The sequence below is a fragment of the Pholis gunnellus genome (assembly GCF_910591455.1).
Source record: "Pholis gunnellus genome assembly, chromosome: 23".
Taxonomy (NCBI): Eukaryota; Metazoa; Chordata; class Actinopteri; order Perciformes; family Pholidae; genus Pholis; species Pholis gunnellus.
In genome coordinates this window covers 15095210-15119429 of record NC_136550.1, presented here as the reverse complement: position 1 = coordinate 15119429, position 24220 = coordinate 15095210, and the positions used below count along the sequence as shown (strand labels likewise).

General features: G+C 43.2%; 2 protein-coding genes across 2 annotated transcripts in view; one reads left to right on the top strand and one right to left on the bottom strand.

Moving 5' to 3' along the window:
• focad (focadhesin) overlaps positions 1-21801 on the bottom strand; it is a 44052-nt gene extending 22251 nt beyond the window's left edge. The window contains exons 1-16 of the mRNA XM_079184942.1: positions 21780-21801; positions 17984-18055; positions 17393-17467; positions 16535-16689; positions 12731-12829; positions 8102-8203; positions 7641-7866; positions 6749-6958; positions 6559-6646; positions 5493-5686; positions 4373-4633; positions 1121-1225; positions 825-926; positions 609-736; positions 319-445; positions 92-226 (exon numbers count right to left, since the gene is read on the bottom strand). Of these exons, the coding sequence (XP_079041068.1) occupies positions 92-226; positions 319-445; positions 609-736; positions 825-926; positions 1121-1225; positions 4373-4633; positions 5493-5686; positions 6559-6646; positions 6749-6958; positions 7641-7866; positions 8102-8203; positions 12731-12829; positions 16535-16689; positions 17393-17467; positions 17984-18040 (2064 nt within the window). The 5' untranslated portion in view covers positions 18041-18055; positions 21780-21801. The remainder of the gene's footprint in view (positions 1-91; positions 227-318; positions 446-608; positions 737-824; positions 927-1120; positions 1226-4372; positions 4634-5492; positions 5687-6558; positions 6647-6748; positions 6959-7640; positions 7867-8101; positions 8204-12730; positions 12830-16534; positions 16690-17392; positions 17468-17983; positions 18056-21779) is intronic.
• A 1719-nt stretch (positions 21802-23520) lies between these two features.
• mllt3 (MLLT3 super elongation complex subunit) overlaps positions 23521-24220 on the top strand; it is a 45293-nt gene continuing 44593 nt past the window's right edge. The window contains exon 1 of the mRNA XM_079184317.1: positions 23521-23610. Within this exon, the coding sequence (XP_079040443.1) occupies positions 23599-23610 (12 nt within the window). The 5' untranslated portion in view covers positions 23521-23598. The remainder of the gene's footprint in view (positions 23611-24220) is intronic.

Genomic DNA, 24220 nt, shown 5'->3' with positions numbered 1-24220 from the left:
AAACAGACTGATAGGAAGACTAAAAACACTAAAACTAAGCTATAGCAGTGCATCAAACAGTTCAAACACTTTCATCCAGTACATCTGATACCTCATATTCATCCGACTTAACAGTGAGCTGGGGAACCAGAGCCAGAAGTTCCGCTATGACTTTGACCATCAGTGGACGCGAGTCACAGCTCAGCTCGGGTCCCAGACTTCTCCATGTTGAGACGATGTCCACCACCTGCAAGACAAGCCTCACTCAAGTCAGTGCCTAGGTTTACCGCACATGCAGCAAACGTTGGCTACGTGTGTGTGTGTGTGTGTGTGTTTGACCTCTGCCCGGCACAGCTCCTGTAGTCCTTGCAGGGCGAGAGCAGCAGGGGTTGCCATGTCCGGTCTGGTGCACTGGTTCAGAGTAAGGGTGATGACAGCCAACATGTCACTTCCATGCTGGTACGGCCTGATACACAATCATAAAACATGATGTAGATGAATAGGTGTAATTTAAATAAAAGCGTCCGACGTTACTTAATTCTTTGCCTCTCCCCTTTGTATTAAATCAATCAGACCCTAATGTCATCCCTCAAAGAAAGCACCACTTCCCATCACACCACATCCCTGACCTCTCTCTGCAGATGTCCCTGATGCAGGCGGCTCTGGCCAGGATCTGCTCCCACTGGGCGTCCCTCCCCACCACCACCCTGCTGTCTTGCTGGCTCAGCAGACGCTGCAGGTCCGGGTAGATTCGATCCTGACAGGGAGGAACAAAGCGGGGTTGTGAGGAGGAGGCGGACAAGAACGCGACACCGTAAACACGATGACCGTTCGTTAACACAGACCTGTTTCTTCCAAAGAGCGGTCATGAGGCGCATTGCCACTGCTCTCAGCTTGGGGGCGCTGGCCAGCATGTGGAGAGTCTGCAGCACCATGGGGACACAGAGCTGGAACATTAAAGCACATGGCGTGTGTTATTGGTTAAGATCAGCTGAAATGAGCTTTCTGCAGATACACATTCAGAATATGAATCAGGGAACAACAAGAACAATCCTTAATTAAAGATGAGGATTTGAAATGAAGTGTGATGTGCAGTGGTTTGTATTTCATGTCATAACAACATTGCATAGGTGCTCAGTACCTTGTGAGTTCCAAGGTTTGGCAGGCAGTTCAGCACAGCGTGAGCCAGGACCGGATTCTTCTCCTTCCCCAGTTTAAACAACAGAACAGGAATAAGGGAGGGGACCTGCAGACACACAGTCTTTTATTTATCAAGGGTCTTAGAGTAGGAAATTAGTCCTAACTGGACTGTACTGGGATTTACACATTTTTGGTCCTACATCTACACTCTTGGAAATAAGGGTTCTTCATGAAGGCCTGAGATTCTACCCAAAACCATTTGCTTCGGAAGAACCCTTTTTGAATCAAAGAGTTCTTCAATGGTTGTTGAAAACATGGGTTTAAAGATCCTCCCAGTCCACACAGCCCCAAAAACTGTGATTGTGAACAATGATTGTTGTGGGTGGTGTGCACCACATCAGCTTTAAGAGCCTCATAAAAGAACCCTGGGTGGGTTCTAGATGAATACCTTGGAATAAAAAAAACCAACCTGTGTGGGTTCTTGTTAGCACCTTAAGAAGGTGAAAAGGTTCGGAATCGAAGCTCCAGAGAGGGTTCTCGGTGAAACCATCAGACCATATAAGCATTCTCTAAAGGATCTCTCATAGGGGGTCCTGGGTAAAACTTGTATGTTGGGTTCTAGGTAGAACATTTTATAAAGTTTCCAGGTGGAAACAAGTTTTCACAATTTCACGTCAGCTCATGTTCATGTGACCGTCCGCGGAAAGTATAACCAAGGCTTAAGAGTGTAGGACTAGGTGTAAGGAAGTGTTTTAGGAAATCCCTCCACTCAGTGCTGATCTGTTAGATGCTAGTAGGGATGCCCCCTGAAACCCAGTTCTAAATAAGTAACAACACGTAGTATTGATGCGGTCCAGAGTTAACGGTTCTGCTGTCGGTACTTTAGAAGCTCTGTCCTCGTCTCAAACCTCCTCTCTCTGTGCTTTACTCTGACACACACACACACACACACACACACACACACACACACACACACACACACACACACACACACACACACACACACACACACACACACACACACACACACACACACACACACACACACACCTTTTTGTATTGCTGCTCAAGAAAGACTATTTGTTTACATCCAAGAATAATAAAGCAATGTTTATTCTTTTCTTAATGAATTCTTTTTTTAGTACTGGTATCGATCCCATCCCGACTGACTAGAAGATTAATAGACTAAGAGGAGACTAAGAGGGGAGTGGTTGCGAATGATTGATGACAATAAGCTTATTAATAACAGAGTCATATTGGATATGTGTGGGCTGCAGAGTCCCTGCAGAAACCAGTTGTCCTCTTCATGGTCATGGTCATCTGAGTCCCAGCTCATTTCCATTCAATGGACACAAGTCAGACAGAGAATGAAGGACAGTGCAGGGTCAGCGGTCTATCACTCCCTTTAGTGCTGAGGTCAAAAATAGGAGCTAGTCACGGTCCTTGGGCGCACGTCGTCAACAGCTCTGCAGTGTAACAGCCTTTAATTAACATAAAGCACTTACTGCTGCCCTGCACCTTGGCCGTTGCATAGCAACCACTTTACCTGCTTGAGAGGAAGGGGGGGGGGGGCAGAGGAAGGATATGGAGTGTTTCCTTCAAGCTGAATCCCTGAAAGAGTTGGTGTTGACCCTAAACCACAAACTTCAATCAATCAATCAGGATAGATAATCCTGGATCAATCGTTTTTGGTTAGTTTTGTTACTGCTCTCATCTCTTGTAACAAAGACAGACTGAGCAGGCAGACGCGGGTGATGTGATACTGTGAGGAGTGAAGTCCAATGCATTTTAATATGCCAATAACGTTCCACCAGCGCATTCAAACGGCCGGCGCAAGTGTCACTCTGGGAGCAATTAGAGCAGCAGGGGAATACTGGGAGGCCTCTAACGAGCCCCAGTAATGAGGAGCCTATAACACCGTGTGATATTTCACATCATCTTCTGGAGCTAGTGACTCCATTTACAGTCCCTGAGGGTCAGTGGGGGGAGTCTGTCACTTTAAACCGCTCTCTTCATGCGACCAGCAGCAAAAACACTTTTTCCAAACATTTACACTATTGCTTTACATTTTTACAAGCGATTATGAAAATCACGTTGCAAAAAAAAAAAGCCTGGTTTCACACCTGAATTGCTGATCAAATTGTGTGGGTGATCATTCTAAAAGGGCTTCATTACATCAAATGCAGAGAGAACCAGAGCTATATTTAAAACAGGCCTTGATTTCTAATTTCACCTGTTCTCCAGTCAATGCAAACTCAACATGTCCTCCATGTTTTCCTGTTGTCTTGATACATTCAGCATAATGTACATTAACACAGCTCTAACTCCATCAGTACAACAACATACTGATGATGTCACACTCACCGCTCTCCTGTTTCTCTTTGAATATCTTCACAATAAAAGTCTTCGAGTGTCTCAATGGGCATATTCCAGCCCTTTAATAGTAACCTTTCAAGGTCATGTTTCATTAACTGTAGCGGGGGAAACACCCCAGGCACTGGTCAATCTTCAGATTTTGTCTATTTGGGTCTGTACATTTTTCCTAAAATCACCAAAAGTTAGCGTTGGTTAATGTCTCATTTGCATATTTAAACATAACATTTTAGACAACTTGTAATACCAAAAATGAATTATCTTAATGAAATCAATTGGGGAAGATCCATGGTGATATCTATTAGTTAAAACATTTGCCCTTTTCAAATATTTTAACTGACAGATTTATACAATATATTATTACTAAAAACATGGTGAATTTTTATTTTCTCATTTATGGAGTGATAAAAAGACATATTCAAAATTCCCTCTATAAAAAGCTTGAACTCTAATATGTTTGAAACAAGAATTTTTAACCTAGCTTTATCCAATGTTCAGATTTATGTTCTGGAAATGTATGCAAATTAGCCCATATCTAATAAGATCATACCTCATTTGCACATTTAAACATACATTTTCAGATTAGTTAGTTCATCTTTCTAGTGAGTCAGAGTGTAATGAGTTAGTGATGTGGTAATGTACATACTAAGTTCAACAAACACCCAAATGTAACCTCATGTAGTGCTGTAACTTATTATCATTATTGTGTGAAAATTTATGATAATAAAAATAAAAGTGTAAGAAAGAACTGGCTTCACAAATTGAGGCCACTATGTACTCAAAAAAAGGCAGAGGCAGCTGTATTTTGCCTTGAGGTGAAATGTGAATATTTTAGTTTTGAGGAACCACCAGGCTGAACTGAGGCTTGTGGATCAACTACCTGGCAGGGGTCTGCTGCAGCGACGGCCTGGCTTGCTTTCAGAGCCAGCTGGCAGACGTCTTCCCGACTCGAGATGATGAGGTGGGTCACGATGAGGGCCAGGGAGCAGAGCCGGCTCTGGCTGGACGACAGGGCCGAGCTGACCGACAGCAGCCACTCACCTGCTGCCGCCGGATTGTCTGCCACTTTACGCAGCGTCGACAGAGCCAGGCTGAGCTCGCTGTACCAGGAACTGAGAGGAAGAGCCAATGGTGGCCCAGACTGAGTAGAAGGAGGGAGATGAAGAAAGGTTTTTCTGTTACACGCTCATTCAATTCTTACCAATGATGGTTACTGAGGGACATCTTTTCAACAAAAAGCTATGCAGGTATGCCATTCCCACTGGAGTCACCAATGTTCTTTTTTTCACAGTCAAAAGTGACCTTAAATTTATTGGTTATTTTTTTGGTGTTATTATTGAAAGGAAGTGACATCAGAAACGCTCCCTTAAGCTGCTTGGTCAGCAGTGTGGACGTGAGAAAGGAGCCAGGGTTTGCTTTTCTGTCTCGAGCTGCGTTTCAGTTCTTCACTCTTCATGTCTGTAAATGTGCGGCGGTATCCATGGGCGCATGGTTATAGTTAAATGTGGGGCTGAGAGATTAGTGACAGGCAAGGGGAGGTATGGAACCTGAACGTGCCATTTCCTGTCGTATAAAGACTTCAACCACAGCCGATAGAGCTGCTATTTCAATATAGAGCTCAGCTTTTATTAAACTATATGTGAAAGTATTGCTTTTTCATTGTGTTCTGTACTTTCAGCAGTGATTGAGATGAAATGTTCTGTTTTGCCTGCTGTGAAGCTAGCGTATATGGTAGAGAGGACTTTCTGCAGTTTCTCGAAAAATAAAAGCCGTTTAACTTTTTGTTGAAAAGCCCAAAAAACGCTGAATTATAACCGCAGTGTATGTCCGACTGGAGTATTATGAGATGACTGCTCATATACCCGATATAAAACAGTCGGATACAAGTATTTTTCATCTAAATTAGCTCAGATCTGGTCGTTCATTTTGTGTCACAGGCTGCTTATCAATGACAGACTAGTGACCATTATAGAACCTGGGAGAAACGTCCTCAGTGCTACCTGTCCTGGTTTATCCGTCTCTCTGCTGACGCGCCGGAGCAGCCTGTGGGCCAGGTCCTGGTTGAGACTGTGCGTCCGCCGGTCGGCCAGCGGCTCGGTGAGGTCCGAGCAGGACAGGAGCTGCAGCACGGGAAGAACCAGGACTGGACTCAACCAGGGCGACGGCTCAGCCTGCTCAGGGACTAAACTCAGAGCTGTGTCACCCAGAGAGAGAGGGAGGGAGAGGAGAACAAATCTCCATGAAGGTTAAAGAATCCATATGAGCAAATGAGGTTGTAAAGTAAGAGAGATGAAATTAACAACAGAGCAACAGCGGGGGACTTGATGATGTAGCAAGGAAGCATCATGATAGTTTTAACTATAACTTACAATGTATGAATAGAACTGTATGTTCAGACAACATGCTGTGTACTGACTGAAAGACTCTCTAGCTTAAGCTATAAATCAACATTGCCTTAATTTTCCCTCTTCCAATAGTAATAGTCATTTTCAGGAACTTCCCCTAGAAATTACAGTTACAGTAAAGATCAGTTCCTGTCTGCTCTCACCTTCCCAGTCAATCAGCTAATGGGACATTTAGTATTTGCATAAAGCAGCTTTAGACTTTAAAGGAATAGTTCAGCTTTGTTGAAGTGGGTTTGTATGCGGTACTTCTCTTTAGTCAGTGTATTACCTTCAGTAGATACAGTTTCAGTCATTTTACCTCTCAGAACACAGGAGCTGCTGGTCCTCTGCTGCCTCCATCGGTTAGTTAGTTTGTGTTATTGTGTGACTTTGATGTTTTAAAGATTAAACTCTGATCAGAAAAAATGGAGGCAGCAGTAGACCAGCAACTCCAGTGTTCTGAGAGGTAAAATGATTGTTTTCGTCAATGGAGTCTTTGAAGAGAGCATTAATGGAGATAACGGCAGTGACTGTATTATAAATATAGGGTACATTAGCTAATGTAGGTAATACACTGACTATGGAGAAGTACATCATACAACCACAATACAAAACATCCACACTATTCCTTTAAGACTGGATGTCTCACCCTTTTAACAGATGTAGTAAAGAGGGTTTTTACCCAGACTGAGCAGGCTGGTCTGCTGAGCTGCAGGGACCTCTAACAGGAGCATGGCCACGCCCATCAGAAGCTCATCCAATGGCAGCTCCTGCAGATATAAACGGTGAAGGTTAGATGAGCTGCTGATGATGAACTTGTCAAGAGTAAATAATAATCCAGACTTTTATTGGACCGTAAACTGCCGTGTCACCTGATGACCAGCTGACAGCAGCCGCTGCAACACGTTGAGAAGAGGTCGACAGTCTCCGTTTAACTCCAGGCAGCGCTGGCAGGCACACAGCAGCTGTAGAAGCAGCCCGACTCTCTCGGTCCTCCAGCGCTCCTCGGGGGCCGGGACGAGACCCTGAAGCAGAGCGTCCACGAATCCACACAGCTCCAGCACCGCCTCCACGCTGTCCACCTGTCATCACAGAGAGGACCACACCAGCTCCTCTCAGTGCTTGGATTCCTTTCGTCGACCACATTTTCCCCCGATAACATATTGTTGAAAAAGAAATTCATCTGAAACTGAGTGAAACCAAACTGCTGCTCGTGTGAGATATGTTTCGTCAAAAGATTTCACGAGAAGGTGCTGCAGGAAGCAGACGTTCTTTTTTATGTGGGATAACAACATCCTTCAAGTTATTATGATAATGTAGAAATAGGAAAACTAAGCAACATTTTAGAGCTGACTTCTTACTACTAAATATACTTTTAACATACTTTATTCATTATTATGTGGGTTTTTTTGTGTCTAGTTAATTTTTTTGTTCAACCATGATTGATCCAACACATGTATTAATAAAGAAAGACAAAAACTTTTTTAGGAAGCACTGTGAGAACAAGATTTGAAATGACTTTAATTAAAGTGGGACTATGACACTTGCTGTAAACAGTGGCCACTATGACTACAAAGCACCTTCCTCTTCATTTCCCAGGATTCTCTTGAGACCGTTCTGTAGAACATCGTCTGACCTCACTGACAGTGAGCGGAAGAAGACTAACAACTAATCTGGCGAGGTGCAATGTGTTTACTTTTCATGCTACTGTTGTGATAAATGTGGCTTCTGATGGATTTTCACCTAAACCCACTCTAAAATCACCTGCATGTGTGGCACCAGCTGACAGAGGCAGTGCAGCAGGCTGTCAGACACTGGGGAGGTGTGTTCCTGGTCCTTGTTCTGGAGGACTGATCCAGCTCCTGGGTGTACGGGCAGCAGCACCCTGAGGAGTCTGTGCCGCAGGAGGGCGTGCTGGGGTTGCCTCTGAGGCTCACAGTACAGGTACCGCAGGAAGGGGGCCAGCATGGTGATGTAGGCTGGTTCCCTTCTGCAACAACACAAGGTGTGAAATGGAAACTTAAGCCTTGAAAAGAAAGCAGTATGTGCCATGGTGGTGTGTGTCTTTGTTTATCCGACATCATTGTAATAACAGCTGACGGTGGGGAGATGACTTATCGGGATGGGTGCTCGCCACAGATGGCTTTGAAATTCATGCAGCGAGGAAGGGGGGGGGGGGGGTGATTGGATGGAGGGTTCAAGGCCTCTATGGCAGCCATGCTAACCTGTCAGCAGCCTGCCCAATGAAGTCATCAATCTCCAGCAGCAGAGTGGACCAGCAGTCCACGCGGTTCTCCAGTGCAGTGATGAATGGGTGAGGGCTGCTCCTGCAAAACACAGATGTGACACAGATGTTAGTAAACCAAAGTTATCACGATTCAAAACACCGTATTTTTCACGAGCTCCTACATTAAAATACTGAAGGTCCAGGTTCCAAACTATTACGTTAATAAACTTAGATTACAGATATGACTGCTAGTTTAACTGGAGAATGTGAGCCCTGAAACTGAGGTGATCAACTAGAGAGAAGACGTCTCACTCTGTTGGATTTGTTGGAACTACAGAAGCAACCCTTCACAAACAGCAAAGAGTGAAATACACTCCTATCTGAGCTGCCAAGCAAACAGCATCTCAGTGCTCCAGACTGGGATATTAAATCCCAAATAGGGTTTCTCTCGGTCACGTTTAAAATCCTTGCCTGAAGTTTTAAATAACGCCTCTGCACCTCGATGTCTGGACATCTTATTTTTATTTTTTCATCATTCTGCCAACCATGTTCTTGTTAAATTATATTTTGCCACATTGATAACTGCAATCAGACGCAAAATAAGTGATACTTGCACTCAGTTGAAAAACTTTACGGGCATGTTTGCACTGTAATAGCATTAGCACCATATCTTTTGTGAACCGGACCTTCAGAATTGATGCACAATTCATTGGTGCTATCAGCGTATCAGATCCATTCTTTGTGAATTTGCCGGTCAGCACACTCTGATTGTACAGTGTGGCAACAAAGTGGGAGCTTCTTCCTCTTACAAATGATCTTTGGCCGAACACAGAAACCGGCTGCAGAGAGCACTCAAACCAAACATGAAGGTTATCACGTGTCTCTTCGCTAATCATAGAGTTTAGCTAATCTGTGCATTTTGCCAACCTCCTTGTCTGAAGTCACAATCGCTCACCGGTGCAGCCAAAATTGTTTAGCATCAACACCCTTTGATTTCCATCTCATTCTGAGAAAGGCTGAACAGAAGAGCCTGGCTGTCATCAAGGAGAGCAGCAGCTCTGCAGCACAGGCTATTAACATAAGCCTGGATCGGCCCCAAATCTCATATTCATATGAAATCTTCTGCTTATTATTTGTAGTAAAATAGCAGTTTTAAACCTAGCCGTCCTCTACCTGTCCTGTCCTGTGAGTGTAAACCACACACAACCTCCATTACTCGTGCATTTGCAAACCCATTAAGTCCAGACAAAACACCGGGGTCAAATCCAAGGTGAAGCCCACAGACGGGCCGGAGGTCAACTCAACAGCACTTAACCCACGCCTTCCATCCATCACATATCGAAGTGTAGGAAGGAAGTTCAGTGACTGAGCATGTCTGTGCATGTGACAACACAGCGCCCCCCCCTTCACATGCTGTTATCTGTCCGAGCATCTCTGTCCCCCTCCTCGGGTTCCCTGTGTCTGTCTCCTCTACACGGCTCCCATCCATCAGCCTCCCAGCTCCCTGCTTTTCAGCCGCCACACAAAGGGAGAGGCAGGAAGTCGAGGCAGAGACCTTCCTCCTCTTAGTTCAACTCCAAGTTCACTGGTGAATCAGAGTGCTGGCAGACAAATGGGCCAGGTAACATCCGTTCACCGGGATGCTCAGCTTCCTGGGGAACGTCTGAGGGGAAGTCTGGGTTTGCCTCATTTACCATCTGAAAGCACCACAGCAGGAGAACGTCACTAAAACATTAGCCTTCATACATCCCTTTAATCTTGAAGCTATCTTTAAGAGATGATATATGACCGCTTCCTCACAATTTACAGATAAAACCACTTCTCATCACTCAACGGTTTGGCAGTCCAAAGATCAGAAAGTTCAGCCCTATATCACAGGTAATAAGCACAACTAAGGCCAGGAAGCTTTAGTCCCTTTAGAAAAATATAATTTGTCCTAAAAAAAACAACATGTATACATTTGGCATTAGTACCAAGACACAGGTATCATATTGCCACTAGTATTGACACTCCTCCAATGACACGCAGTCACACTACTGACCACAACTCTTCAACCGTGATGCCAGAATTAAATGACCAAACTTGATCTTTTATTTACTTTAGTCACTTTTTATTTAGTGAAACAAGACACAAGACATGTGAGACAGAATGTAGAACATAGGGTGACATGACAGGATTCACACTACAGGGTATAAAATAAAGAGCAAACGTTGGATCCTGTGGCGAGTAGAGAAAGAGCCGAGCAGTCTGTTGTGTAAGACTCTTGTGTGTGACATGATCAAACTTGCACATGTGACTGATGAACTGTATGGTTGTTTCCCAGGAAACAACACAAAGTCAGAGACTAAAAATCTAAAATGAATGTAAACTAAAATAATACAGAACTCTATTTTATAAAAGGTATTCAATCCGCTTGACTGTTTGATTAATTGACATCTGTTTTCAGAATTCAATGTTAACTGTGGTTATAGTTACAGTGCTTTATGATTATATTATATATATTTTTATTTTATTACCGTAGTTGTGTTAAGGGGAGGGGTCTCTAAGGGACTTGGCTTGGGAGACGGAAGGTGACCGGGTCAAGTCCAGCACGGCACACGTTGCAGAGTGTGAACTGGCAGGTGCTGACGTGTGCTTGAGCAAGGCACTGAACCCCTAACCGCTTCGAACGCCCGACTATGTGGCGGCTCCATCACTCTGGCGTCTCTCCACAACTTGTGTGCATGTGCATGAGTGAGTATTTCCTGTGTAATGAAGTGAGCCCCCAATGTAATTGTAACACAGACTCATATTGCTGATTACCTGAGCAGGCAGACAGCCTGCAGGGGTCACCCAGGACAGACTACACTACAGTCAGATATCACATGAGAAAAGGACCCTCCCCAATCCTGCTGGGGGGCCGAAGTGGCTCAGAGTCTCTGTGGCAGATTGCACGGGGCAGCGGCGAGCAGACGGTCAACAATGGACGCCAGTGTGCATCCTCCATTAATCCTGCAGCACTTACAGTTACCCAGCGGTGCCAAGCCTGACGACCAATGGAGGGCCAGACTGCCAGGCCAACGGCGCCACCCTGCTGCCCCCGACACATTCATCTTCCCACCGGGGAGGTGCGGGCCGCCAGACAGACGCAGACAGCAGAGGCAGCGACGAAGACAGAACGAGACAGAAGAGGACAATGGGAAGGAGGAGAGGAAGAGAGGAGGGATAGAGATGTGGAGAAAGAGAGGTTAAGAGGGAGCGAGGAAGGGAAAGGAAAAAAACACAAAGCGGCACAGTCTTTTTATCCCCCGCTGTAACTGATTAAGGAGGCCCCAGGGTCCTGGCAGAGGTGCAGGCCTAAGACTGGAGGAGGAGGAGGAGGAGGAGGAGGAGGAGGAGAGCGCTCCGCTCTATCTGCCTGGGGACAATAAACCAGTTTGACTGACCTGAACCACAGAGGACTAGCCCCACTCTGAATAGTAACTGTATCGTCAGCATCATCAAATCAAGACCTCTCTTCACAAAAGCATCCAAGTAAGTGTGACCTTCATCTTCACTGGCTCAAATATTGGTCACAGTGAATGCTGAGGTTTCGTAATATTGTGAAAATGCTAAAGTTTAACGGGTCAAGACAAACCAAAGAACAAATAACAAACCAGATGATGATCTATTCAAGTGTCTAAGCCATGACAGGGACTGAAGCAGCTAAATGGAATTCAGCCATCATTCATTGGAATTATTCCCGCCTGTGTTTCCTACTGTAACATGTCGCTCATGAATACAACTACAACACGTCTATAGCTCTACGTCTGGAGTGTCCTTTGGAGTGGGAAAGCAAAGCAGACCAACTATCGGACTGTGTGACAGTAAATATGTGATTTTAGTACAAATTCAAAAGCTTAACTATCAAAGTTCAGCCGATAGTATACAAGATCATTTGGTAACCATGGTAATGGTTCAATCAAGAAGGAAAAGGAGTTCAACCAGAGCTCTGTATAAATAGTGTCAGCATGCTATATAACTGCAGCATCAGGGTTCTTGGGTCCTTTGTAGCATAACCCCCCCCCCCCACACACACTCACACACACACACTCACACACACTCACACACACTCACACCCTCTCTCTCTCTCTCTCTCTCTCTCTCTCCCATTTCTACACTGCCAAATAAGGCACAACCCCCAGAAATAGTGTCCTTTGTATTTTACCAGTCCCCTAGAAAACAGAGAGTGAAACAAACGAAACGTAAAAAACACACGTTTCTGTCTCCTCGTCCCCATTTATGATAAATGCAGTCCAGTTGCAGTCTCAGCTAATTCCACTCATAATCACTTCTGTCTTGATGTGACCAGAGAACATCAACAGGAAGCACAAATGAGCTGCATGATTTGCTGTTGATTTTAACACACAAGTCCAAACTAGATACGTGAAAGCACCCGTAGTCCGATGAATCCTACGCATTATATTGAATAGGACTGATGAGTCCACCTATCAAGGGCATCCTCCAAGTCTGTGAATATAACCCTGATAATGTCATCATATGTGATATAACCGGTTATACACAACAGTCACATGCAAAGATAAAGAAATAGAGATACATTGTTTACACCACGCAGGCTGTGCATCGTGTGTGTGAGAGAAACACTGACCTGATGGAGTAAGGACAGGTGAAGTGTGTGTCTCCGTCTCTCTGGTCTGCCTGCATCTGGAGCAGCCGTCCGATGACCTTCATCAGCCCCTGGACGTTTCTGTTCACAGGTCACAAACAGAACACAGAGAATAATCAAGAAAGACGGAAAAGGAAAGAGCTAACTTACAAAAAGTAAAAGGAGCTTATTTTCTTTCTGAGAGTTGAGAAGATCAATATCAATTGATTTGTGCGTTACGTAATTGCCCGATCGCAACTATTTGAGCTGACTGCCATCATTTAGCATAATCCCTGGATTCCATAGTTGATAGACTGTTAAAGCCAATGTTACATATGTGAATAAGGTGTTGTTCCATCAGCATGGTTGAGGCAAATGCAGCACTGTTGCCGTTGTTTGCACTGTTAGCCCTGTTAGCACAGCTCAGCTCAGCCGTCTCCATGTTGAGAGCCGTGTGGAGGCAATCCCTCAATCCCAGATTTTCTCTGAATCTCATATAGAGCTCATTTGACTTTTGAAAATAAATCAGGCCTCCTCCTACAATAATGAAATAACTTGCACCGTGTTTGATTAGATTAGGTCGGCCTACACAACAGTTTACGAAAAAGCTTCTAAAAGTAAATCTGTGTGAAGCACAGCGAGAGGTGAAACACTGTTTCAGCAAACTATTTGAAGATGAATTGACACTCGACAGTCGTTGAAACTAACAACACTGCTTTAAGTCTAGTTGCAAAGCCAAACACAACAGCACCGCTGTGTGGCATAAAATGAACAGAAATAGACAATTAAATGGTGCATAGCAAATATTAATATGACAATTAATTGTCAACTAAAATTAGTGTTAAGTGATATGGCCAAAATCTTCTATAGGTCATTTTTTATCTTCATAATATTACATATCACAATACAGTACTATAAATAAAAAGCCACATTTCTGTATACTGCTGTGTGGATTAAATACTTGCATTTTCTCATTGAATCAAGAACTTTAGAGTAAAATGATCATACCAGTTTCAAATGAAATTGTAAATACTTCCAGCTGTACTTTTACATGACTATGTTTACATGCATGCACACAAACTTTGATTAGATTAAGTCAATATTTTTGATTTGACTTTGTTAAGTTTGATGAGATTTTCGGAGAAATCACAGCTAGTATGTGCTCGTTATTATTACTCTGTATTATTTAGACGATGTAATTGTGTATCACGATATATGATCTCATCACATTATGATTTGATTTAAATTATCATTGAAATATCACCTTGCCCTAACTCAAATTCAGAATTGTGACTGACCTAGTGTTCAGTCCAGACCTGCAGTCAGAATGTGGCTAGCCATCATCTCACTCTTGCTTTACACTTTCAATCAACATGAGAACAAAGTTAGAACAACTTTCATGCTCATTTTTTATTATTTCTTAAAGTAAACCTAAAACGTTCCATTTATTCATCAGAGCTTTTTCTCTGAAAACAGCTTCCTGCTGCAGCTGGAAACCAGGTTGATGAGAGTGGTGAGAGTGAACCAAAGCAAAAAGTTTTGGGGTTAAACTGTACTAAAAATAGAGATGAGGGGAACCCTGTGGAGTCATCTCTCTCATATTACATTAGATGTATAGTTCATAGAAACATATTGATACATGCAGATAGACATCTATTATTTTGGCATGATGATGGTATTGTTTTGTCCCACCAACCATCAGCAAAAAGGTCATTTAAAATGCTGACTCACCATGTTCCATATAAGATGAGTCATATAACGTTGAATAGAAAAGGTCACTTTGCAGTTAGACCTGATCCTCCTGCTCTGATGGTCGGGGCATGAGAGGGACTAATGGACCATCAGAGGACAGTGTGACAGTGTCCTCTTACTAAAAGCTGAATGATGCTTCTGCATAGAGGTGCTGTGTTACCTACAGTCCTGTACATGCTCCATGTACACTATGCACTGTGGCCTGCCAGTGTTCATCTAAAGGGGCGTAAATATATAGACAGTGAAGGTCCTTTGGCTACACCAGGGGCCCACAGAGAGAGAGAGAGGGCCCTCCATCAATGTGTTCCTACCTACCTACCTGTGATCACGGGTAGTAAAAGCTATTAATAAAAACATCCAATTAAATGAATAATATCTGTCAAAACAAGCAGAGCGAGCAGTCGCGTCTTCTCAACATAACGAGGCAGTAAGATGAGTCAGGAGAGAAAAGAACAGGAAGGAAAAGCGGCAAAGCTCCCAGAATTACATTCAAATCCCAAATGATCGCATCTACTGACAAACTTATATACGTCCCACTGATAAAAGTGACTGGGGATATGAGCAAATATTTTGTGCATATTTGAATTTGGCTGAATGATACAGTAACTGTGAATTCTGAGGACATCGCAGTGTCTTGCAAGTTTTCTTTTTCTTGAGGTTCTACTGAAAGGATAATTCTTATTTATCACTATTCACTGTCTGCTCCTTTAAAAAAAAATCTTTTTAAGAAACACAAGGAAGACATGGAGAGATCAAGTCTTATCTTAAGAGATGACTCAGAATCAGTGGTGGGCCGTCAGGGCCTGCAAGGCCTTCTCTGCTGGCCTAGACAGAATCACAAAGTTATAGCTATTTTATAATTTAATAATTTTTCATAAATACACTACATGTATTATCATTTTTTTCCCCATTATCTTATTTTCTCATTGCACAGCTACTGTGCTCCTCAGTTGCTCTGCTTCCAGTGCAGCTTGTTTTAAGTAGAGCTTTTATCCAATCAGATTTCACCTCTGTGTCTCTAGGTAAGAAGAGAGGCCCCAGGCCTGCAGACTCACCAGTGAATCCATGTGCAGGTTAAGTGAATGGGGACGATATTGTTGATTGTCATAGTGTTCAACCAATCAGATCTTTAGTTTGACATGTTGGGCGTATTCTTTGACGTGCCAGAGCTGCTAGCTGGCCTAGCCATACATGATTGGTCAGTGGACTAGCGTGACATGTTGGGCGGTGACAATCCCAATATCAGCTGCCTCTGTCGAGTGGACATATTCAGCCCTCAAACGCATTAAAACACATTCAAGAAATACAACTGGGGAGGCTCGACTGTCTTCACTGGCGTCCATGAATAGAGAAGGACTTCTTACTGGAACTAAAACACACGGATGTACTGAACAACCGTGAGATTAAACTCTTTATTAACAAAGAAAGGAGGATGGACTTTGTCTTTAAATAGTGAACAGCAGCTTTGGTAAGTTAACTGCTTTTGTTTTTACATCTGCAGTCGCTTTAATATGCTTGTTTATATATTATTATTTGTGCAACTTGTTTTTATGAAGATGGATTTTTGTTTGGTTATATATGTGATAGGAACCATTGTTACGTCCAATGTTGCTCTGGGGACATATTTAGTCAGTTGCGAGCAAGTTGCCAGTGTTGGCAACTTGCTCGCTAAATCTGGTGACTTTCCAAACCCTCATGGCGACTTTTTTTGTCAAAAGTTACTAGTGACAAATCTAGCGACTTTTTCTGGTGTTGTTAGAGACTTTTCTGGTGTTTTGACGTTAAAGCATGTATGTTCTGCACTGTCGTGAACGAGCAGCGGGTGCTGCCGTGAGCCCCTCCGCCGCCCCAAAGCACTCACAGGCGGTAACTCGCACAGCAGTCCCAGCTGTAGTCAGAGCAGAGAGGAGACACACTCTCTGCGTATTCTCTGCAGTTAGTGTATTTATAGGTGTTGAGCTTCATTTTTACACAAAACAAATAATAACCGTAGCTGTGTTTCAGCTGCAGGACAGCAGTGAAGTCTGTCGCAGAGTGTCGGTGTGCTTTGTGTACCTGGAAGAGGGCAGGAGGTTTAGGACGCTGTTGAGAACGTAGTGCAGGTCTGCGTGGCCTTGATCCACCAGCAGCACCACGGCATCGCAGCAGGCTGAACGCACCAGAGCACAGTCACTGCAGCACTGCTGCCACAGAGCCTCCAGCGCCGGACCCTAACACACAGCAACAACACACACAACTCAAGATCTGGATCCAGATTCACCTTAAAAAGGAAGAAGGTACTGAATTTACTGTCCGTCATAGTTTTTCCAGACCATATTCAGATTTGGAAATATGCATTTCAAACCAAAAAGGTGCACAAAGTAGAGTTAAGATCTCCGCTAGGTGTGTCTGCAATGACCACTGCTATATTGTGTGATTGAATTAAGTGCTGTAAAGCGTTGTGAAACCGACTAATAGAGGGACAGCAGTGTGTGCACTGGTAGTTCTGTTAGCTGTCATAACAGTGTGCAAACTGTTTCCTCCCACTGTGTCTTTGGGTGCAGAGTAGCTGCTGGGGGTCGGCGATGCACTCAGCAGGGTTATCACTAGCGGCCCCTAGCGGCCGTGGGAGCCAGTTAGGAGTGGTGAGGAAGGAGTCAGCAGGAAGTCAGTGGCAGTATATAACAGGTTATAAAAAGGGTTTGGAGAAAGTGGGAGTCACCACCACCGCAAGAGGTCATAGAGTTAGCCACAGCAGAATGCAAGATTAGCTGTGGACAGACACAGAGGTGCACACTCACTCAGTCACAAAGACTCCCACAGTCACATACACGGCCGTTTACAGTTTCTAATGAACCCTACTTTGTTGATGATCCAAACATCATGTTAAAACAGGACACATTCAGCAGTAATGAAGCCATTACAGTAACTCACCTGGGTGGAAGACTGTGAGATTTTCCCATTTGTTGCTTTCTCTTTTAGCACCGCAGCAACAAGATGTCTCACCGTCTGGAAAACAAAAGGCAGACCTTCTGGTACATGTTGGATTTAAGTTAGAGAGATCTTCCTATTGGTTCTCTGAAAAGCTGTATTTTCAGTATCAAACAATCGTCTTCTGTAGGTTTGAAAGGTGAACATCACGTGCGTTGTTCCCTCCCGTTGGTCAGAACTGCTAGCCTAGCTCCCTCATTGGCTAACATGACAAGAACATCGGCACGACGGCTGAACCTGTGAGTTTTCATCACAAGGACAGTTCAACATCCTGGGAAATACATTTATTTGCTTTCTTGCTGAGATGAGAGGATTGATATGCAAAATACAGAGCTCCGCCTCTATTCGAATGCTTCCATTAGTACATCTCCATGTGGGACACGGGGCCCACTATGTACTTACTGACAGGTAGTGTTGTCTCAAATCAAACTCAGCTGTTGTGCACTCACCAGAAATGAAGACGAAGATACCAGACAGTAGGAATACGGAATATCATGGAACTAAAGACCCTGACTACCAGTGTGATGGGCTTACCTGGGCTTGTATGACGGGGCTGGGGAAGTCAAATCGTATCTTCAAACTGTCCGTCATATCTGCTGGTTAAGCCTTAGAGAGCAGAAGGAGACTCCGTTAGGATAAATTAACTAAACGACATTAGAGTTACCAGTGTTAGAACTCAAAGGAACATGGTGCGCCCCTTCTATTAACTCAGGTTATCACATACCCGTGGTGTTGAAGTCGGCCCATGAAACGGAAGCTAAGTGACGCTATGAGCCACCTGATGCTATGAGCTTCATAGCATCAGGACGACGATCCCAGGGTGAAGCACTGCTTGGAGGTATTCAGGCACCGACACTTTGAAATGCCCATCCGGGCCGTGTGTTATTCAATTATTGGCCTGCAGCCACCACATCATTTTCTCAGTCCTCAGTTTACCAATCTGCTCACAAACTCACAGGTGGCCCATCTCAGGTTGTGTCATTACGTCTGACGATACGCCTACAGGTGCTGACCGCCAGCTGTCGGAGGCCTGCGGACCACAGCTGCTCTCCAGCACACAGCAGGTTCACCGTCACTGGTCCATACTTCAGAGAGCAGCTTTTGAATAGGGAAGGCTGTACAAATCAAAAACTAGCACTGAATGGTCGGATTATAATCTGGTTTATCAGACATTTAAAACTCAAACTGATTCCAGAAACAACGACTAGTTCTGAAAGCTAGTTTAACTAGTTAACTTATAGCTTCTTTGTAAACGCCTGTCTTTAGACAACATTTAACGCTTGAGAATGTTGTCCTCTTTTGTTAAATTAAAACATATATATTTCTTTAGGTTTGCTTTTTTTAAGGTATAATTCTGGTGTCTGTGCCAAAACTTGTGTTGGATGTAGAATGATCAGAAACATTTTTGAAGGCCTGTAATATTTTGTCCTTTGTGTGAGAAAACAGCATCCATTAAAGCTCTTACGTCCTAACTGGGAACATTTGAGCTCCTTTTCCACAAACTTTTCTTCCATGAATCAACATCTGTAGAGCGATATATTGGTTTAACGTGACTATAAACACAGGGAACTCGAGCCTCGTGTAGCCGGACCTCTACATTCCCCCTCCCCCCCCCCCCCCCCCCCCCCCCCCCCCCCCCCCCTGCTGTTATCTAAGTGATAAGCCTGCTTAGCTGTACTGTCCACCACCCTGCTCCTGCTCACTCTCCACTGGTTCCCACTGCCATTCAGCTCCATGGCCACATAAACAGGTAAGTACTGCTATACAATACTGACAGTTAAGGGAGTGTTTATTGATGTTTGCGACAGCGATGCTGCTTATAATGGAATATCTACATGTATTTCTAGCATACTTTAGCTAAATACTCTTTAAAAGGAGTTGGACAGGAGTGTGTGGTAGAAGTTTACTTTTCAGTGAAACTAAATATAACGACTCAGTCATCACTTGTCGGTTTAGGTGACAGCTGTAGTTTTGAAGAAGATGGCTTCTTCTCTAATATAAAGACAGTCGATTGTCTGCTAAACCTAAAAACTGTTTGTACATAGAAGTGTTCCAGTGCTTTCTACAGCATAGGTACCGTAGAGAAAAACAATATGGGCTGGCCCGTACTGCTAAGTCTGCATTAGCAATAAAAGGGAGGACAATGCATGGACAGTGTTGAGCCAACAGTGCTTTAGAAATGACACCACGGAGGCTTTAAAGCACACATGCCGACAGGCACGTGTGACTTTTGATGGGCTTTCAGGAGACACAACACACGGCCTTTCACGGCTACGTTGGAAGGCCTGATATCATACAATGGCAACACAGTCGATTGTATTCTTTAACTTATGACAACAGGTTTGAATAAAAGTGATCGGGTTAGAGCTAGTTTTGAATAATGAATCATTACTTTATTAGATATGTCTAATTACTTTCAGCTTGTCAAAATGGAATGTGAAAATATGCTGCTTTTTCATTTTCAAGCAAATTAATTGTTTGAAGGATTTGGATTGTTTACTGTCAAAACAAGCTTTTTAATATATATATATATATATATATATATAGCAACCAATATGCATTACGAGATGTCTGAATCTATGTTAATGATTCAATGAGAACCAGACTAAGGAATTTATAAAGGCAGCCCCTCCAACAGTGAAAGTTCCAAACATATTAAATCTCCACTAAGTTACAAAATATCATCACAAAAACAAAGTAGCACCAAAGTTATTATTAGAAACTGCTAATAAATACAAAAACTACAAAACTGTGTTTGAGCTTTGTGACTGTAAGCCCGTCTCTAGTTCAACCGGTTTACTGGTCAGTCAGTGACGGGAACACTGCTTCTGGAAAATGAAGTTGCATTTCAACTTCTAAAATAATTTGTGCTAATCCCACAAGCACAACAAGCTAAATTGAAACTATTGAAATATGTTGTTGTAAACTGACACATTACAGCCGTGGAGCAATGTCTTCATGAGCAGGTGACCTGATACCAGACTGTATAAGGACCACCAGACAGATCCCAGAGGAGTCTCCATCTAAACGTTAACCTGGTGACTAGCTGCAGTAAAAAGGCCAGTAACGATAATAACGTACTCATTGATATAAAAAGGGGTGTGGCTGGTCATGATTGGCAGCTGCTCTCAAAACTCTGTTTCTGAAAGAAGAGGCTTCATTTGTAATTCACTGTGGTCATTCTGAAGCAGACCTGACGCTGCCGTCTGCTGCTCTTACAGACCCTCTCATGGTCTTCTTTGCATGTTGTCTGGTAAGTTAAAACCATGCAGTCCTGTTTGTTAGGCATCATGATCAACCTATCCATTGACTTTGTTCACTTTACAGACACATCTTCTTCTGTTGGGGTGAACTATTCCTTTAAGACATGCAAGTGGTCTTTAATCATTCCATTATGTAGCCTATCAAATCTATGACTTAAGAGTGTTTGTTAGTAGATCAGAGCTTAACTTTTTCTGAATTGACTGACCTGAAGGCCTCATTCTTATTTCTATGGCACACTAAATAGTCTTTAAAAGTTGTATGCAGTCAGCAGTCATTTTACCAAAGAGCTTTAAACTACAGAAAGTCATAAACAATGCTAAACTTTAGAGGATATTCCGACCAAGAAGTCTTCTTTGGCAGAGAGTACTGTGGTCCTTCTACTGTGATACGTATAGCTGTCATATTAAAGCAGCATGATTACTGCTGCTGTCATAAACATCACGTCACTCTCTACCTTACCTCGCGTCCATTACGCAGTATTGAGCTACTTGAATACCCTCCAGCAGCTGTTAGCGTCACGTCGGTGAGTCTGCTGTCACCCACAGTGGTGGGTTTTAGCAGCATGTTAGTTTTTCTTGTGTTTGTTTTGTTCCCTTGTCGTTTAGTAGATCATATTTGTGCCGAATTAAAGGACGCGTTCTGCTTTGTCATGAGACGCTTTCAGTAGCGTGTCGTGCTTTACAATCTTTTGCTAATAAGTTAGTGAAAATAAAGACGGCAGCTTGTTCCATGGGCTTCTCTGTATCGCGGTCCTGATGCTGGCGACGTGTCGCATATAACCAGCCACGAAGGAGAACTTTAGAACAAACCTTTGTTAGGCAAAAAGCTACAATGTCATCATAATGAAACAAAATAACAACACACCGACGAGCAAGTTAAGTTATAGCTAGCTGAACCGGCTAATATTAGCTACAATTGAGTCATAAACACAACAGCTGAAGATATTCAGTTGGCCGAACATTCGTAAAATAAAATGGACTGTATTCCCTCCGGCAGTAGACTGAGTATCATATTAGTCTCGGTTAAAAGTAAGTAAAAGTTGTACATGTTGCTGCCATAACTTTACCTCACTCATCCAACATCCTGCAGACCGCTACAAACTCGCATGGAACTACGGCGTGTACCGAGGACCAATATTGATGGAGCCCGAGAGTCCCACGCACACATATAAACTTTCGCTGCAAATCAGTTGTAATAACCTCAGAGTAACAATCAAGACTTACGTGTAAACTTAACATGGAAGCTGTGAATAGCATGTTTATATAAACATGTACATACATGAGTTTTTAATCAGTGTTAACAGCTGTGATAATAATTCCATTATATATATGGACTGTAACGCTCATACAGAGTGAGACACGGGGGCTGCCCATATTCAAATTGAATTATTATTGCATCCATTATTTGTTTATTTAATTTATTTATTTACCTAATTATTTTAGTCCTAATTATCGCATTTTCAAGGGTGACCTGGTAGGCTAGAATTGTAATCATTACAATACAATCAAAGTAGCAAGGTGTGATAGTTACATTTAAATGTCAGTATATTCATCAAAATAGCTTGTAAATTGTGTCTCATTTTGTTTATTGAAAGTCAAATGTATTGTTGTCACAATAACATTTGTAATCACATCAATCGTACATTAACCTTTGTTAGTGTTGTTTGGCTGCTTTAAAAGGGTTTGAACATATCGTATAAACTGTAAAAAAAATGCCTCTTTTGCCAGTTTTCTCTTGGGATTTGAAGGCAACATAATTGCAGGATGGATGCACCCCAACGATTGGAGGCCCGTGCGTCTGCTGTTCTTTTATTGGCTCTTTCCGTCTCGTGCTCTGTCTGCAGACCAGCCCCAGTGGGTACGCCAAGCTGCGCGTGCGCTTTAACCCCCAGGATCATTAGGTTTGCCGAATTGTGGAAAAGAAGTAACGGAAACGAGAGAATTTTATGTTCAAAATAAAAGGATGCAAAATAATGGACGAGAAGCAAAGAATATTATGCCATTGAGTAAATAGTCAGGTAGACTAATGGACCTGTGCTATAATGTATTGCCGGTAGCAATAAAGACTATAACTGCAAATAATCCATTTATCCATTCATCCATTTATCCTCTTAACCATGGCTGGTTCTGGGCTCTACCACCTGGACGAGCAACCAGGGGCCCAGCACATCATATACATGTGAAAACAAAAGGAACGTTTATTTTAAAAGTAATTACTGACTGCTGCAGATACACACGGCAAAGTCTTGTACACGTTTTGATTGGGAGATGATGCCAAAAGATGAACCACTGTTGTAAAGTGGCTGATTAATTGACTTATATGAGGACCACATAAAAAGCAGCTATTATATTATAGTTGTTCGAAAAAAAAGATACAATGTCCTTATTTTGCTCTCTATGTCATGAATGTCATTTAACGTAAATTAACTGTAATAGCAAGGCCAGAAAAACATTTAGGTTCTCCAGGCTGGGGCCCTTTGAAATATTGTAACAGGTGGAGGTCTTTATTCAACAATGATGGTAATTCAGTATTGAAAATCACAGACATGCATGCTGGCTACTCATGACCGCAGTATTTATAAAGCCCTGTCCATGGTCTTGAGTAAATAAAATGCAAATATCGTATCACGTCAACGCAAAATGCCAAATGGTGTGGGGGGGACTCACTGAGATTGGCCGCACTGCGATGGGTTTTATTTTGAAAGTCTGCAGCGGAACTTCTCCAGGGTATTGCGTGGTATTTGACAGCCGGCGAGGCTTTGAAAGTCTTGAGTGTGACTTCAGTCCAGGAGAGACCATGTCCGCCGTCATAGGCACACTGAATGCACCTCTACTCTCATTTAAAACGAATTCTCCATGAAGTAACAGTGACGCGGGGCCTCAAGGATGGCCAACTCGGTGAGTAGCCAGGTGGAGGATTTGCTCGCCAGTCCGGTCTAATGGAGTATATTTTTGGACATTTTGCCGGTTTGTCACAGCGGAGGAGTCGGTGGTTTTTACTCCGTAACGAGGATTCTCAATTCGTACAGCTAGCTTGAGTCGATACGTGCCGCTGTGTCCTGATTGAACAGTGTAATGCAACCCCCCCACAATCCTGCGTATTTAATATTGTTCTCCTTACCACCAAAAAGCCTTTCGCTTGTACGTAAATTAAGGCAATTTCCAATTAAGGTTCCAGTCCATTCTTCAATTCGGCATAATGTTACACGCGGTGCATAAAGTAGCACGTAAATGCGGTAATATGTCAACTTTCAAGTGCTTTTTTTTAATGTTGTTTTCATTACATTCTAATGTAACAGTCATACCGTTACCCCGTGGTAGAACACAGTGGGAGCACGTTTCAGTAGTGTAAAGTTTGTGTAAATGTGAAGTGCTCCATGGGGGCTAACCTCTACACATCAGGAATGGACCTGTGTGCTTCAGCCAACAATATCAAGCCGTAAGTCCGATTCCCGCAGGTGTAAACGTGGCGAACATAAACGCTTCAGTAAATGAGCTGTTTTCTGTA